We start from the raw sequence: 15,275 nt of genomic DNA on the forward strand, positions 1-15,275 counted from the left end.
TATATATATATATATATATATATATATATGTATGTATTTTACTGTGTGCATGAATTACTTTTTCAAAAAAAAGAAAGAAGAGGGATGAAAATCCAGGAGACTTCCAAACAGTTAAAAAGACTCCAGATCAAATGAGAGGCAATTGTGAATTAAAGGACTGTTACTCAGTTGCCCCAAAGTGGCTGATACTTGGGGCAGAGCTCAGGATGAATCCAAGAGCTGGGAAATGGAAATGACATGAGACTGTGTGAGGCAGTGTGGACACCTCGCACCTGCTGGGCACAGCGCAGGCTAGAAAACCCATCATGCTGAAATGCTGTTGAACTAATCTTCAGAAGCCACACAGGTATGCATCTGAACACACCAAAAATCAAGACCAGAAATGCAAAATGAAACAAATTTATTTTCTGCAATAACTTCTGTAAATTACAAAGACAAAATACTAAACTACAGCATATAACTTTTCAATATTTAACCAGAGTACTTGTAATAAATACGCATCCGGAAACAAGATAAAAGGCTACACCTTGTCAGGCATCCTACAAAAATGTCTCAAGTTTTATATACTCTGCAGCATTTCTGTGCGGGGGTGGGGGCGGGGGCAGAAGGGGTTGTTTTGTATTTTCTGAAGTGCTGTGACAAAAAGTCCTTTCACATTTCTTTGGAGCATTTTTGAAATTGCTTAACTATAATTAAACAACTTAAGAAAAGTAACACCGAGCTTTAAAGCCAATTTTGCTTTGCTGTCATTGGTACTCATCCAATACAGATCAACATATCATCCAGTACAGCCAAGTACCCTCTAAGCCCAGGCAGCCCTGTGGGATGTGGGCCCTTGTCAGAGCAGGCCCTACTTTCAGTTAAATACTTTGGAGAGCTGGATTCTGTCTCTCCTTCAACAAGATTAATGTCACAAAGGAAGCTGCAAGCATGTTAGAAACATTTTGAAGCTGAAAGGAAAGTGAACAGAAATTTGTTTTCAAGACCTCTGCTAGGCACCATAATATTACCATATCAGGGTTTTTAGCTTCGAAATTGAAAAACAGATTGGTACTAACAGCCCTTCCAGAGATCATTTTGAGCACGGGTAGAGTCAGGACATTCAAAAACATTGAACGGGTAAAAAGAGAATTTGCTAGATTCAGAAATGCACTACAATTCTGGAGAGCCGAAGGCTGAAAGTTCTAGGAGTGTTGGTGGCAGCTTATATTAAGTCTGGCATACATAACTACCTTTTGCTATAGCTGAAAACTTTTGAGGAAAAAGTTACATTTTTAAAAAGTCTCAAGCATGGCTACCTAAAAAATATTTTGTTAATATAATCTACTGTAATTTCACTTATTTAGGGGTTTAGATATGAAAACTTCTGTATGAGCCAATAAAAATATTACAGAGAAAAAAACACTTTTACAAAACTTGAGGTTAAGAATTATGAGGCATTTTTTTTGGCTGTAAACATACAGTTTACTGTCCCTTGTTGAAACACAAATGTTTGGATTTCCTGAGCTTCATGGATAACAGCAGGAGGCAAGTTTGCATAGAAAATTTGCAATGTGTCAACAATTTACTTAAAAAAAGAACTTTTAAGGACAACTTGCTTTTGTTTTTAAGGTTCGTATTTTAGTTAACAGTGCTCATCAAAATGAATATTGATAAGCAGGGCGATGAGATATATAAGGCAGATGGGAAGAAAACATGGAATTAAGAGTTTTTAAATCCACAGGATGTCACGATAAAGGGTTTTAAGCAGATACTTCATAACCTAGTGCCATAGTAATTTAGTTAGGAATTAAATCATGTTTTGGAATTGAAAGCCAAAGGCAAAAAAAAGCGCTCTCCTGTGCTGAATGGCACAGCCCGAGTGCAGGAATGGAAGTAGTATTCACTGCACGAGGCCTCAGCACATCACTTGGTGGTGATAAAGCCACTCAGCTGGTCAGGTATGGAGGAGGGGGCCCCCCGGCTAGAATCAGGACCAGACTTCTGGGTGTGGCTGATCCCAGCTCTGAAATCTGAAGGGATGACAGGGACTTTCACCTCTGCTAGTTTGAAGTCTCTAAGCAGTTCTGAGGCACCAGTCTTCTCCTGGGATAAGTCCTCAAAAACCTTTGGAAAGGGAAGAAGCTATGCTAGGCCACAGTGTATACAATGAGAAAAAAATGGCAGCAGCTGCCAACAACTCTGGATCTAACACAAAGACGATGACAAGGGGGCAGTGTCCTGCCAAGGAATCCACTTTACTTCTTTTGAGACTGGTTTTTACACATGGTAAGGATTTGCTTCAGTACTTTCTGGACATCTTCATCCATCTGGCCCTAGGATATTCAAACACAAGATACTCATTAGAACCTAAATTAAGCCATGGAACATCCTTCTCTAGGGAATGAGATGGCTGACTGCGATGAAGCGCTGAGCTAATTTCCCCATCTTTCACAGGAATGTCAGCCCTATCATTTCCCACATTTCTATGAGGAACTGAGTTAAAGAAAGGGCCCTTCCCTTATCCAGCTGTACGATAAGGCGGCAGTGTCTACCAAAACCTTCAGCAAAGGGGTCTCAGTTGCAAATGTGAGTCCAGCAGCCAGAACAGCAAGCATCATAGAGCTAAGGCAGCACTGGTAGCTCTGAGAAGATCAGCATTGCTGGAAAATAAAGCCCTCATCCTCCCAATGAAAGATCACGTCGTCCCTCATTCCTCAATAAATGATGGGAGGGCTGGGTGTGGTGGCTCATGCCTGTAATCTCAGCACTTTGGGAGGCTGAGACGGGCAGATCGCTTGATCTCAGGAGTTTGAGACCAGCCTGGGCAGCATGGCAAAGCCCCGTCTCTATAAAACAAATACAAAAATTAGCCAGGTATGGTGGTGGGCACCTGTAAACCCACCTACCTGGGAGGCTAAGGTGGGAAGATCACTTGAGCCGGTATGTCGAGGCTGCAGTGAGGCAAGATTATGTCACTACATTCCAGCCTGGGTGACAGAGTTAGGCCCTGCCTTAAAAGATGGGGCTGCTCCTGGTAAACAGGGCACGAGGCTCCTGACAAAGAATCCAAGGCAATACAAAAGGCATATTCAAGCTTTCCATTGAAAAGGATTCTCCTCTAATTCTTGTTCATTCAACTAGTTTAATGATGGGAGTTCTGTCAACATCTGCTGCCGTATTTCTTTAGGATGTCCAGATACTTCAAGGGGTATCACCATACCTGCACAGCATAAAGAAGATGCATTCTGTAAACTGCTATGACCTCCTGGTGTTGCTTCTTACATTCCTAGAAAGAGAGTATTTTACATTATTTATGAACTCAGGAGATCTTTAAAGAACAAAAACAAAAAACTATGGGAAAGCTGCAGTCAAATGCTACCCAAGTGGTTACCTCCACTTTATGCTAGCATTGGAAGCTTCTAAAATTGTTGTGGCCTTACTGGCTTGTGTATTTCTGAATACTTGTCAATAATCTTAGGGAAAAAGTCTTGGTATGTCAACTCTAGAAAAAACTGTATAAAAAGGAGTTATTATAATCCCAAGTTTGTTTTTAAAAATATATGCACTTTGGGAGGCTGAGGTGGGCACATCAGTGGAGGTCAGGAGTTGGATACCAGCCTGGCCAACATAGTGAAACCCTGTCTCTACTAAAAATACAAAAATTAGGCAGGCATAATAGTAGGTGCCTGTAATCCCAGCTACTCAGGAAGCTGAGGCAGGAGAATCACTTGAACCTGGGAGGCAGAGGTTGCAGTGAGCCAAGATCACGCTACTGCACTCCAGCCTGGGGCACAGAGCAAAACTCTGTCTCAAGAAAAAAAAATACACACACACACACACGTATACATATATATATATGTACTCATTTATACAAATACAGCTACATTCAATGTAAATACTATAAGGAAATATATCAAATGCAAATAGTGATTATCTCAAAGCTGTTTAATGATGGAAAATTTTTATAGGAACTTAAGAGTTTTCTGTATTTTTCAGCTTTTCTATAGTGATCAAATGTGTACTACTTTAATTTTTAAGGGAATTATTGATTGCCCACTATCTGGCCGGTGTTGTATAATCCTTGGGGAGCTATCAGTGTACCCAGGAGGCAAAAAGCGTGGCCTTAACTTCCAGTGGTTCCTTAATACAGCTGCTGATGCTTCTATTTCTCCTTGTTGAGCTATTACTCCAGTTCTTCTCAGTGGCTGTTTCAAGGGTCTTAGCTCTGAAACTGTTCTCGTTCTAAGAGCCTGTCCTCCTACTTCATCATGAAAATTGAGACTATTATATATGGATTACTTAAAAAATGTACAAAAGTCCATAATACCTATTCTTCCTTTCCCCCTATCAGTGTCAGAATATGAGGTATCTTTCCTGTCATTCGGGGACACTTTGAAACTCGTCCTTTGAAGTTCACACCAGAAGAAGGCAGATTTGCCACTTCTCTTTATGGTATTCCCTCCCCACCTTTCAGCAATCCCTACTCAATTATTTATGATTTTATCTTCTGATCTTTGTTTTCCTTTCCATCTCTTCTTCTGTCATCATTTGGTTGGCTTTGATATCAGTATGAATGATCCATCTAATATCTAAACCTCTCAGTTCCTCGACTTCAGCTTTGATAACATGCTCCTCTTCGGTTCAGCAGCTCCTCTCACGGTTGTAGCCCTGCCTTTGTCATTACCACTCCCGAAACCTCAACTGAAAGCATCCCATGCCCTAATCACCACCTCCCATCTTTCCAGCAAACTTGCTTCAGGCTTTCCCCAACCCCTGCTGTGACTGATTAGCCCCACGGATACCTTTCTACTTACTCACTTCTCTAGCAGCCAGTCTACTGTAGTCCAGATTTTACCATCCTCCCCACTCCACTGGAATGGTTCTCACCAAGGTTCCCAAAAGCCAGGTAGTGCCACATGCCAGTCCTTGCTGAGTAACAACATATTCTTACTCAGGTCTTCAAGACTCAGCACAAGTATAACTCCTGTAGGAACCTTTTCATGACTCAGCATGATTGGGTAGACACATTTCCTTTGTATGCCCATGGCATGCGGGGCAGCTCTTTGTTGATAACTTACATAAACTCCATGAGGGCAGGAACTGTGAGTCTCACTCATTTTTTATCATCAATACCATGTATAATACTGATGCATAGGAAGAGCTCAACAAACACATGTTGCATAATTGTAAGAATTGCTGTGTAAACCGATAGCACTTTATCTACAAGTCTGTAATATCATTTTTTCAGGAGAAGAATGCAGAACACAGTAAGGAGCAGCTTCTCCTCCTCAGAGTATCCACCACTGCTAGAGCTGTTTCTTCCAACAAGCTAGCATTGAACTTTGTGGCCAGCCAGAGTAAGGAGTGCCGAAACCTGAATTCACTAGTTAGATGTATACTGAAGAAATCATCAAATCCACATTCTGTTTGTATATGGAAGCTAGAGACAGTCCAGGACAGACTAACCCTGGACTTCAGCTGGAAAACCTAATATACCCATGTCAACTCAAAACTTAACAGATAATTGTGGTAAGCTAAATAATGGCTCTTGAAAGATGTCCACATCCTAATTCCCAGATCCTGTGAATGTTACTTTATATGGCAAAAGGCATCTTGCAGATGAAATTAAGGGTTTTGAGATGGAGAGGGAGATTATTATGGATTATCTATGTGGGCTTTAGATGTAACTCCCTTATAAGAGGGAGGCAAGAAAGTCAAAGGCTGAAGGAGAAGATGGGAAGACTGAGCAGATGCTGGAGTGATGTGCCCTGAAGATGGAGGAAGGGGCCATGAGCCACGGAATGCAGGCAGTCTCTGGAAGCTGGAAAGGCAAGGAAATGGATTTTCACCTACAGTCTTGAGGAAGAACCAGCCCTGCCAACACCTTGAAGTTGACGGAAAGTGATTTTGAACTTCCGCTCCATGCAACTATAAAATAATATACTCATGTTGTTCTAAACCAAATTTGTGGTGATTTGTTACATGGACCCAGAAAACAAGTTTAGATAAGCAAGCACTTTCCAGGTGAAATAAGGAGAGGGACCAAGAAGCAGCTTCAGATATGTAGAGATGCAACTACTAGAGATCCTGGCCCCTAACGAGAAAAAGCTATTGCCACTGCCAGACATGGAGAAAGACTGTTGCAGAAAAAGGCGAAGGGATAAAAAGTTAGGGTACAAGTGAACACGCAACCTCCTCCCACTGTCCTGTCAGTTCTTTCCTTCCCAGTGAGTATCTAACCCGTGGCATCGCTGATAATGACTGGGAATTCCACCAGTGGCTCCCTGTTTTGCCATCACTGAAGAAATCAGTCAACTGCTCACTGAAGTACATTCCTTTGGGCTGGGAATCTTTCTGTTCATGCCCACTTGCCCTAGCAGCTAAGCTATGGAATCTGCCTGGCCCTCCACCCCAAACCAGGCAGCAGAAACAAGCCCACTCACCGCCAGCTGGTTCTGGAGCTGTTTGACTTGCTGCTGCAGCGCCTCCAGCTGCTGACTCTGCCTTTTGGATGAGCTTGTTGAATAGGAGAGCTGGGAGAGGCTGTTCAGGGCCTCCTTCAATTTGGTGACTTCCTTCGACATCTCACTTATCTAGGGACAAAGGAAAATGGTGTTAGCAGGCGGCAACATGTCTGCAAAGCAAAATTTCAATTATTTCTAAGCCTCGAACACAGTCATCTCTTTTGGCCTCTGGGACCTAAGACTTTGGAACAATTCCCTTTTAATACGGTTAAATAAAAAACCTCATAAAATGAAACAGGAAACAAAATCAGGCAAATTAACAAAGCCCACTACATCTATTACATTCAGATCAAGGCCCCTGAATTACCTATGTTTTGGTGCATGACGGTAACAAAAGCTATGATGTTGGTTTCCTACTTTTACTTTTAAAAGGGGTATGATTGAAAAAAATCAGAATTAGGATTTCAGGCATTGTTTATTTGGAGACAGCTATGTTTTGTTCAATACTGCTGACATGGGCGATAAGGAATAAGGCCTAGGAAGCCTGATATCTCTGGACATCTTTCTTTAAAGAAAACACAACTAACTTCTCATTGTACCCCACTACTCCCTAATCCCTGTTCCCTTGGCTATTAAACCTCTTTTGAAACACTCATTACAAGAGAATAAAGATAAGTAGATTCTAATGAATGGCATTCGGAGCCTCTGAGACAGAGGACTAGAGATGCAGAGCCAACTGAGGTGTGGAAACATCCTCCTCAACTTCCCCTTTGCTTCCCTCCTTCATCCAGTAGCGTGACCAGCACCATCTCTAATTGTGTCCAGTGCCATCTCTAATTGCCGCGTCTCCACATTCCTCCCCCTTCCTCTCCTATATGCCTGTCAAAGGAAGGGCCAGCGAGGGTAGCTCAGAGGCTCTGCACATGAACTTTATCTGTCTTCAAAGCCACATTAAAAATAGTTGGTTGGGTATTTATGTTTTACAGATACATCCACTGGGCATGGTGGCTCACTCCTCTAATTCCAGTACTTTGGGAGGCCACAATGGGAGGATAGCTTGAGAACAGCCTCAGCAACATAGTGATACCCCATCTGTACAAAAAATTTAAAAATTATCCAGGCATGGTGGTGCATGCATATAGTCCCAGCCACTTGAGAGGCTAAGGCAGGAAGATCAATCAAGCCCAAGAAGGCTGTCATGAGCCATATCAATGCCACTGTACTCCATCCTAGACAACAGAGTGAGACCCTGCCTTAGGGAAGCACATGGGCCTTAGGGAAGCACGATTCAGTCTAGGAGTATTTTACTTTTATATTATGGAGAATCTGTTTTGAATCTAAAAAAAGGACCTGAAGTTTGAAGTGGATCCTAAGTAATTTTCAGTTTGCAGGTTCACTTCTGATCCCCAACCAATGTTGGGTTTCTGGCAGTAGTTTCTAGAAATTCATTCAACACTTTTGAATACTGAGACTTCATTTTGGACAGTGCATCTTCTGCTTTGGTCCTGGACACGTTTGTCACTTGCATCAGTTTCTCATGCTCTGCTTTACTGGCAAAGCTTCTGTAAAATGATTTTTAAAGGACAAATATGTACCACATATGTGAAATGCTTCAGTATAAGGAGAAGTGGCAGAAGATTTATGTTTGCTTATTTATTATTTGTTGAGGCAGGGTCTCACTCTGTTGTCTAGGCTGGAGTACAGTGGTGATGATATGGCTCATGACAGCCTTCTTGGGCTTGATTGATCTTCCTGCCTTAGCCTCTCAAGTGGCTGGGACTATATGCATGCACCTCCATGCCTGGATAATTTTTAAATTTTTTGTACAGATGGGGTATCACTATGTTGCTGAGGCTGTTCTCAAGCTATCCTCCCATTGTGGCCTCCCAAAGTACTGGAATTAGAGGAGTGAGCCACCACGCCCAGTGGATGTATCTGTAAAACATAAATACCCAACCAACTATTTTTAATGTGGCTTTGAAGACAGATAAAGTTCATGTGCAGAGCCTCTGAGCATTCACTCCAGTTTAGTCCCAACAAACACTACAAGTGTTTAATACAGTAAAAGCCAAAGAGCCTGACTTACTGCTAGAAACCCTACAGCAATACAGCTTCACCAACCTTTTTGTCTTTATCTTCCTCCAATTTTGAAGAGCTCTCAGAATATCTTTTCATTTCTGCAAGTTCTTCCTGAGCTTGCTGGAATTTTTGCAGAAGTTCATTCACTTCTTGCTCTTTGGATTTCAGGAGAGTCTGAATATTTTCCTTTTCTCTTTTCACCTGTGAGACTTCACTTCTAATCTGGGCAACCTCTGAATGTACCTTCTCTTTCTCTTTCACTGATTCCTTTAATTTTGATGCCAGTGCACTCACTTCACTCTCTAAGGATGACTGGAGTTTTTCATAGGAAGAACGGGATACCATTGCATCAGTCATGGCAGCTTTCTCTTCTAAGAGTTGTTTCTCCAGCTTTGCTACTTCTACTTCCTTGCTTGCAAGGTGTTCCTTAAGACTGCTAATTTTTTCTTCCATCTCTTTTGCTGCAGTCCGCAGCGTGGTTATCACTTGCAAATGTTCTGTGATAGAGATGGAGTTCTCTTTCTGTGCATCGACCAGCTGTTTGAGCTGGGTCAACTCATTCAACACTTTTGAATACTGAGACTTCATTTCGGACAGTGCATCTTCTGCTTTGGTCCTGGACACATTTGTCACTTGCATCAGTTTCTCATGCTCTGCTTTATGGATATATTCAGCTGTGACATCCTCTAGAGATTTCCTCTTCCTGTAATCCTCCAGCTCGGCCTGGGCTTCTTTGTACAGCTGTGACAGCTCACTCACCTGTTTATTGAGTTCATCTATCATCCTATGCATGGCTTCTTTCATTTCCTCAGCTTCATCACTGGCTTCCTGTGTCATCTGACTTTTTAGTGTGTCTTTTAATTTCATGATTTCTTCTTGGGCCTCTTGGTATTTCTCAAACAAAAATGCTTTCTCCTTATTCATATTCTCAATAACAGAGGAATATGAACTTTTCATTTCCTCATATTCTTTCGCAGGTGGCTTAATCACAGTATCTTTCTCCCTTTCTACCAGTCTTTCCTCTAACTCTCTCACTTTCTCTTTATTTCTTTCACTTTCTTCTAATGCATTCTGCAGATCCTGCTTTAGCACATTTATTTCCTCTTCGGTGACCCTCAGCTCGTGGAGGTGTGAATAATTATCCACGTTCTCAGGCGAGACAAGACCCAGTTTCATCTGCTTCTGCACACTAAGGACTTCTTTCATAGCCTCCTCATATTTGCTCTGAGTTTCTTTAAGTTTCTGGCTGAGGTCAGAGCTGTTCTCTGAAATCTCAATGTTGTTTAAGCATACCAGTTCTGCCTTTCGAGATTGGAGTTCGACCTGTAGCTGTTTTCGCTCTGCTTCAGAGCTCTCTAATCTCCTCTGTAAATCTTGCAAATTCTCTTGCAGTTGCTGAATTCTGACATCATTGTCAGTAGTGGATTTACCAAAAGAATGTATTAAGACAGATGGAGATGATTTGGAGTCTGAGGGAGAGGTTTCATCAGGTTTGCTCAGGGCTGGGCCCAAGTCAGTTTGGGTGGAATGGTATGAGTCAAAGCTTAGGTCTGCTTCTGCCTCCTTGGGTGATTTGGCCTAGGAAAAAAAGCAAGAATTAAATGATACCAAAGGTGTGGTTAGCTTAGCAATCAACGAAAATGCGAGGAGTAAATCCACAACTTTGGTATGGGAGAGTAGCATGATCACTTAGCATGTATATTCTCATGCCATGAAAAAAGATGGTGTGGGACATGAGAGTGGGACTAATGACACAAAGCTTGCTCTGCATTCTATTAGGACAGATGATTTGTGTCACTTTGAAAACAGTAGAATTGTTTTCTCTACAAAGCCCCCAATTCAACATTTTCCTTTATTTCTCTTATGATTCCACTTGTCAAGAGGGGCAATGGATATAAAGTACAGCTATTTCTTCTTTTTTTGGTACAGCTATTTCTTATCAAGTTCTTAAACCTGTTAAGTGATCAGTTTTACTAAATGAACGGCTAATATTATGCACACACACACACACAAACTTAAAATATAAAATTTTCATGTATATGTAAAATCAAATATAAAATTTTATATATAAAATTATATGTATCATTGTATGTATATAGTATATTTATATAGAATTTTTAATTCTTTGAATTTGTTTTATTTATATAATTTTTTATTAAACTTATATAATTTTAATACTGATCATACTATGTGTATAATCATATATAATTTAGCAGTTGAATAACTTACAGAGTTAATGAATAACACTCTCATTAAATAATCTGAAACTGTAAGATGCTTAAAGTTTAAATATTTAATTAAATATTTAATTAAATATTTAAGTTTAAATATTTAAAATTAAGATGCTTAATTTTAAATATTTAAAAATTAACTACTGTACACATTTAAAACAAAATACATCCGACTGCTGAAGAGACCAAGAGTTTGACTCTACAGAATAGTCCGTGATAGCAATCTATTTATGTACCTGTAATTTATCTTGTAATTCCTTATTGTGTAAGGTAAGGGAAGCAACTTTTGCTTGCAATAGGGCGAGAAGATCTTGCTGGTCAGCTTCAGAACTTATATCCAATAAACTATCAGCACCTTGGGGAAAAGAAAGCAATTTAAAATAATATAAAACAATTAAACTCTTAGAGTTTCTCTAATCTCAGACAAATTCACTTACTAGCCAAATCCAGTTCTTCCTAGTCCTAACTATAAAACGCCCTACCAGCTGGATGGATGAACTGTCATTTTCACGTTCTGGGTTTCCTTAGTGTGGTATTTTTAGGACAATACTAGATACATGTGTATACAAGGCAATTCTGAAAGCTGATGAATTTGGTCACGTATTTCCTATTCACTGGCTTGAGTGTCATATCTTGGTTGTTTTCAGTTCTTCTCTGCGCCTCCTAAGTCTCAGTTCTGTGAATCATTTTAGAAATGTCTCTGGAATTTGGTTTCTTACCCCCCACCACCATTACTGTAGTTCAGATTTTATCACGTTACTTGGAAACTCTGCAAACAGCTTCCCAAAAAATCTGCCTCTCTCCTCTTCCCAGTGAAACTGTAGCCTGCACAACAACATCAGATCAGTCTTCCTATGACATACCTTGACTGGGTCATTCGTTTCGGTCAAGTGCTTTAATTGTTTTCCCTCCATGATTTGGCCCCAGTCTACTTTTTCAGGTTCATGACACTGCTACTTTCCTAGATTTCTGTTTTCCTCAGATTCATGGTTCCCATCATACCCTCTACATTCTCAACACATCACTGATTCTTTCATTCTTAATCCACAGGATTGGCCTGAAGAATCTCTCTGCCAGGGAATTCTTAGGCATCATGTCAAACTTTGCCCAGTCCTTAAAGCATTCAATGACCACTCTAGCATGAATCTGTCTTCTCTTCTATGTATCCCACAGTAATCCCTGTTGGTAAACCACAACTTTTTGACATCCTACTGATTATCATGCTGAATTACAACTTAAGGAGTGCTATTCAAGATGCTCACTGAGTTGGCAAATTTCCTCCAGAACACAGTGCAAGGTACTGCTTCCTTCATCTAGAAAATCCTAAGAAAAATATGTCAGCTGAACAAAACAATGTGCTTAGTGAAGTAACTGTGTGAATTTCTGGTCCAAACTCCTTAATATTATTATTATTACTTTTTGAGATGGAGTCTTGCTCTGTTACCCAAGCTGGAGTGCAGTGGCCCCATCTCGGCCTAACTGCAACTCTGCCTCCCAGCTTCAAGTGATTCTCCTGCGTCAGCCTCCCAAGTAGCTGGGACTGCAGGCATTATCAATAATTAGCTATTACACAAAATCTCAATAATTTTATGTAAATAGCTAATTTTTGTATTTTTAGTAGAGATGGGTTTTTGCCATGTTGGCAAGGCTGACCTCAAACTCCTGACCTCATGTGATCTGCCCATCTTTGCCTCCCAAAGTGCTGGGATTACAGGCGTAAGCTACCACACCCTACTCAAACTCCTTAATTATTATAGGCTAGTAAAGACTTTACAAACCATACTTTGAAAAGCATTGATCTAATTTTTTTTTTTTTTTTGAGACGGAGTTTCATTTTTGTTACCCAGGCTGGAGTGCAATGGCGCGATCTTGGCTCACCACAACCTCCGCCTCCTGGGTTCAGGCAATTCTCCTGCCTCAGCCTCCTGAGTAGCTGGGATTACTGGCATGCGCCACCATGCCCAGCTAATTTTTTGTATTTTTAGTAGAGATGGGGTTTCACCATGTCGACCAGGATGGTCTCGATCTCTTGACCTCGTGATCCACCCGCCTTGGCCTCCCAAAGTGCTGGGATTACAGGCTTGAGCCACCACGCCTGGCTGATCTAAATTTGTAATGCTATGCTTTTAATTTTCTCACAGCCATTTAATGCAAAGATGAAAACTTTAATCTTAACTTGGAAGGATGCAAAATGACCTTTCTTCAAAGAAGTGCTTGTTTCTGATCGTAAGGCACTGTCCTGATGTCTGATGCCTAAATCATAGCTTTCTGAGTTTCCTTGACATGAAGTTTGGTTAGTGTGGAATAAACAAGGGAAATGGGAGCATAAATGCAATTCTAAGAAATAAAAATTACTTCTAAGATACAGTGAATGGTTTTTAAAGTACCCAATGTAACATTTGTTCAGTTATATTAACATTGATCTCTGATAGGAATTAGAAAGTTTAATATTTCTAGGGTTGGGTATGGTGGCTCACGTCTTTAATCCCAGCACTATGGGAGGCCAAGATGGGAGGATTGCTTGAGCTCAGGAGTTTGAGACCAGCCTGGGCAATTTAGTAAGATACCATCTCTAAAATAAATAAATACATGCATGAATAAAAAGTATTTCTAAGTTCTGCATGTTAAAGGCTCCAAACACAACAGATTAAGACTCTGAATGCTGGAGCAAAAATGGACCTTTGAAATTGTCTCTTCTATTTTAAACTGATTCTAAAGATACTGTATTGCATTCTTAGGAGGCACTCTTTAAGGAATACAATGAATTTAACCCTATGATCATAAAGATAGTATGATTACATATTTTAGGAACATTCTTGTCTTTGCCTGTGCCTACTTAGAATCCAAAGTAGAAAAAAGTTAGATTGGGACAGTCATGGAGGTGACATGGTGGGTTCTCCCTCATAAAATAATGTGCTGCTCAGCTGCAAAGAGTGCAGTTAGCAGATAGTAGAAGCCTATGGACCTCATCTGAAAATAATGTTTTTAATGTGTGAGATAAAACAGACAGGCTACAGTAACTTAAGAGCTTCTTTGGTAACAATAACAAGGTTTAGCAGCAGGTCTAATAACTGCCATAATTTTTAGTAGCAATAGTGTTGATATTTCAAGAAATCTGCAATATCTGTAAGGTGACAGGAATTCTCTTGACAAAATCACTGGTATGCTAATACCACTGGGGCTTATTGTCTATATTCATAATTGAAGAAACTGCTAACATGTGGTTTGGGACAAATGAAAATAAATATGTATTTTTCAAAATTTGAATTCAGAGACTCTTTAAAATGCAGGTGAAGGTGCCCTGAAGTACAGAGCATGTCAGCTTGTATGCTACTGCAGCTCTGTGCAGGTGTGCTGGCTCATGACTTTTTTTTTTTTTTTTTTTTTGAGTCTTGCTTTGTTGCCCAGGCTAGAGTGCAGTGGTGCGATCTCAGCTCATGGCAACCTCCACTTCCCGTTTCAAGTGATTCTCCATCCTCAGCTTCCCAAGTAGCTGTGATTACAGGTGCTCGCCACCACACCCAGCTAATTTTTGTATTTTCAGTAGAGATGGGGTTTCACCATGTTGGCCAGGCTGGTCTCGAACTCCTGGCCTTGTGATCTACCCGCCCCAGCCTCCCAAACAAGTGCAAGCCACTGCGCCCAGTTGGCTCGTTATCTTTTTACACAGTACCCAACCTTGGCCTTTGCTCTCTTTAAATGGACATGAAATAAAGTTTGGTTAAAGAAAAAACAAAAACAAAAACAAACAGATGCTTCCTTATCTTACCTGTAGTACTGTCACTTAGTCTGTCTTTGTTTTCTTGTATAGAACTGATCTCAGCCTATTGAAACACAAAAATGATTTAAAAGAACATTCCTAAATGTAACATTGCACAAAAGAATCAAGCAGACTTTTCTACTTGAGCTTATGCAGAGCAGATCTGGTATTATCCTACTAGAAAAGCAGCTAGAAAATCTCAAAGGAAGACGGTATTTTAAGCTATGAATGAGTAAAAGTGACAATTATCTACTAAGTTAAATTTCTAAAACATTAGAAGTTCCAGAAGGTATACTCTCTAAATATTTTTCAAAAGTTTCATTTAGTGAGTACAATGCAAATACATTTAAGATTACAATAATTTCTCCAAGCTAGAGGTGATCAGAAAAATAAATTACAATAATTTCATGTAATTGCTAATTTACCGAGTTATGTACTAAAAACTGAGATGGCAAATACTGCTTTCATAATGAAGTCAAAGAGAAGTCCTGTATGGCTGCATTAGTTATACATTGATTGAAATATTTTAAATCAGATTTTTTAGCTTTATCATTTTATAAATTATCTGCTATTAAAGTTGTTATTAACCTTTCTAAGGGAAATGGTAATAAATATCATATGGTCTTAGATTGGCAATAGATTCCCTAAAGATTTTCTCTAATCCTTTGTCCCTGAATATCTGTTAATCTACTGTAAAACTTCTTGGAACTTCAAAGCCATACTCTCACTTCCAAGCATTACAGTGGCTTGCTAAAAATT

The 15,275-nt window shown here is 40.1% G+C and overlaps 1 protein-coding gene across 14 annotated transcripts in view; it reads right to left on the minus strand.

Annotated features, from left to right (window-relative positions):
• Nucleotides 1-383: 383 nt before the first annotated feature.
• Nucleotides 384-15,275, minus strand: part of RAI14 (retinoic acid induced 14) — a 213,977-nt gene continuing 199,085 nt past the window's right edge. For all 14 annotated transcript variants that reach the window (XM_035291701.3, XM_078365618.1, XM_054252307.2 and 11 more), the window contains 6 exons: nt 14,526-14,580; nt 10,993-11,111; nt 8,568-10,103; nt 6,426-6,575; nt 3,203-3,268; nt 384-2,315 (listed from right to left, as the gene is read on the minus strand). In XM_035291701.3, the coding sequence (XP_035147592.2) occupies nt 2,238-2,315; nt 3,203-3,268; nt 6,426-6,575; nt 8,568-10,103; nt 10,993-11,111; nt 14,526-14,580 (2,004 nt within the window). In that variant the 3' untranslated portion in view covers nt 384-2,237. The remainder of the gene's footprint in view (nt 2,316-3,202; nt 3,269-6,425; nt 6,576-8,567; nt 10,104-10,992; nt 11,112-14,525; nt 14,581-15,275) is intronic.

Source organism: Callithrix jacchus, chromosome 2, assembly GCF_049354715.1.
Source record: "Callithrix jacchus isolate 240 chromosome 2, calJac240_pri, whole genome shotgun sequence".
Taxonomy (NCBI): Eukaryota; Metazoa; Chordata; class Mammalia; order Primates; family Cebidae; genus Callithrix; species Callithrix jacchus.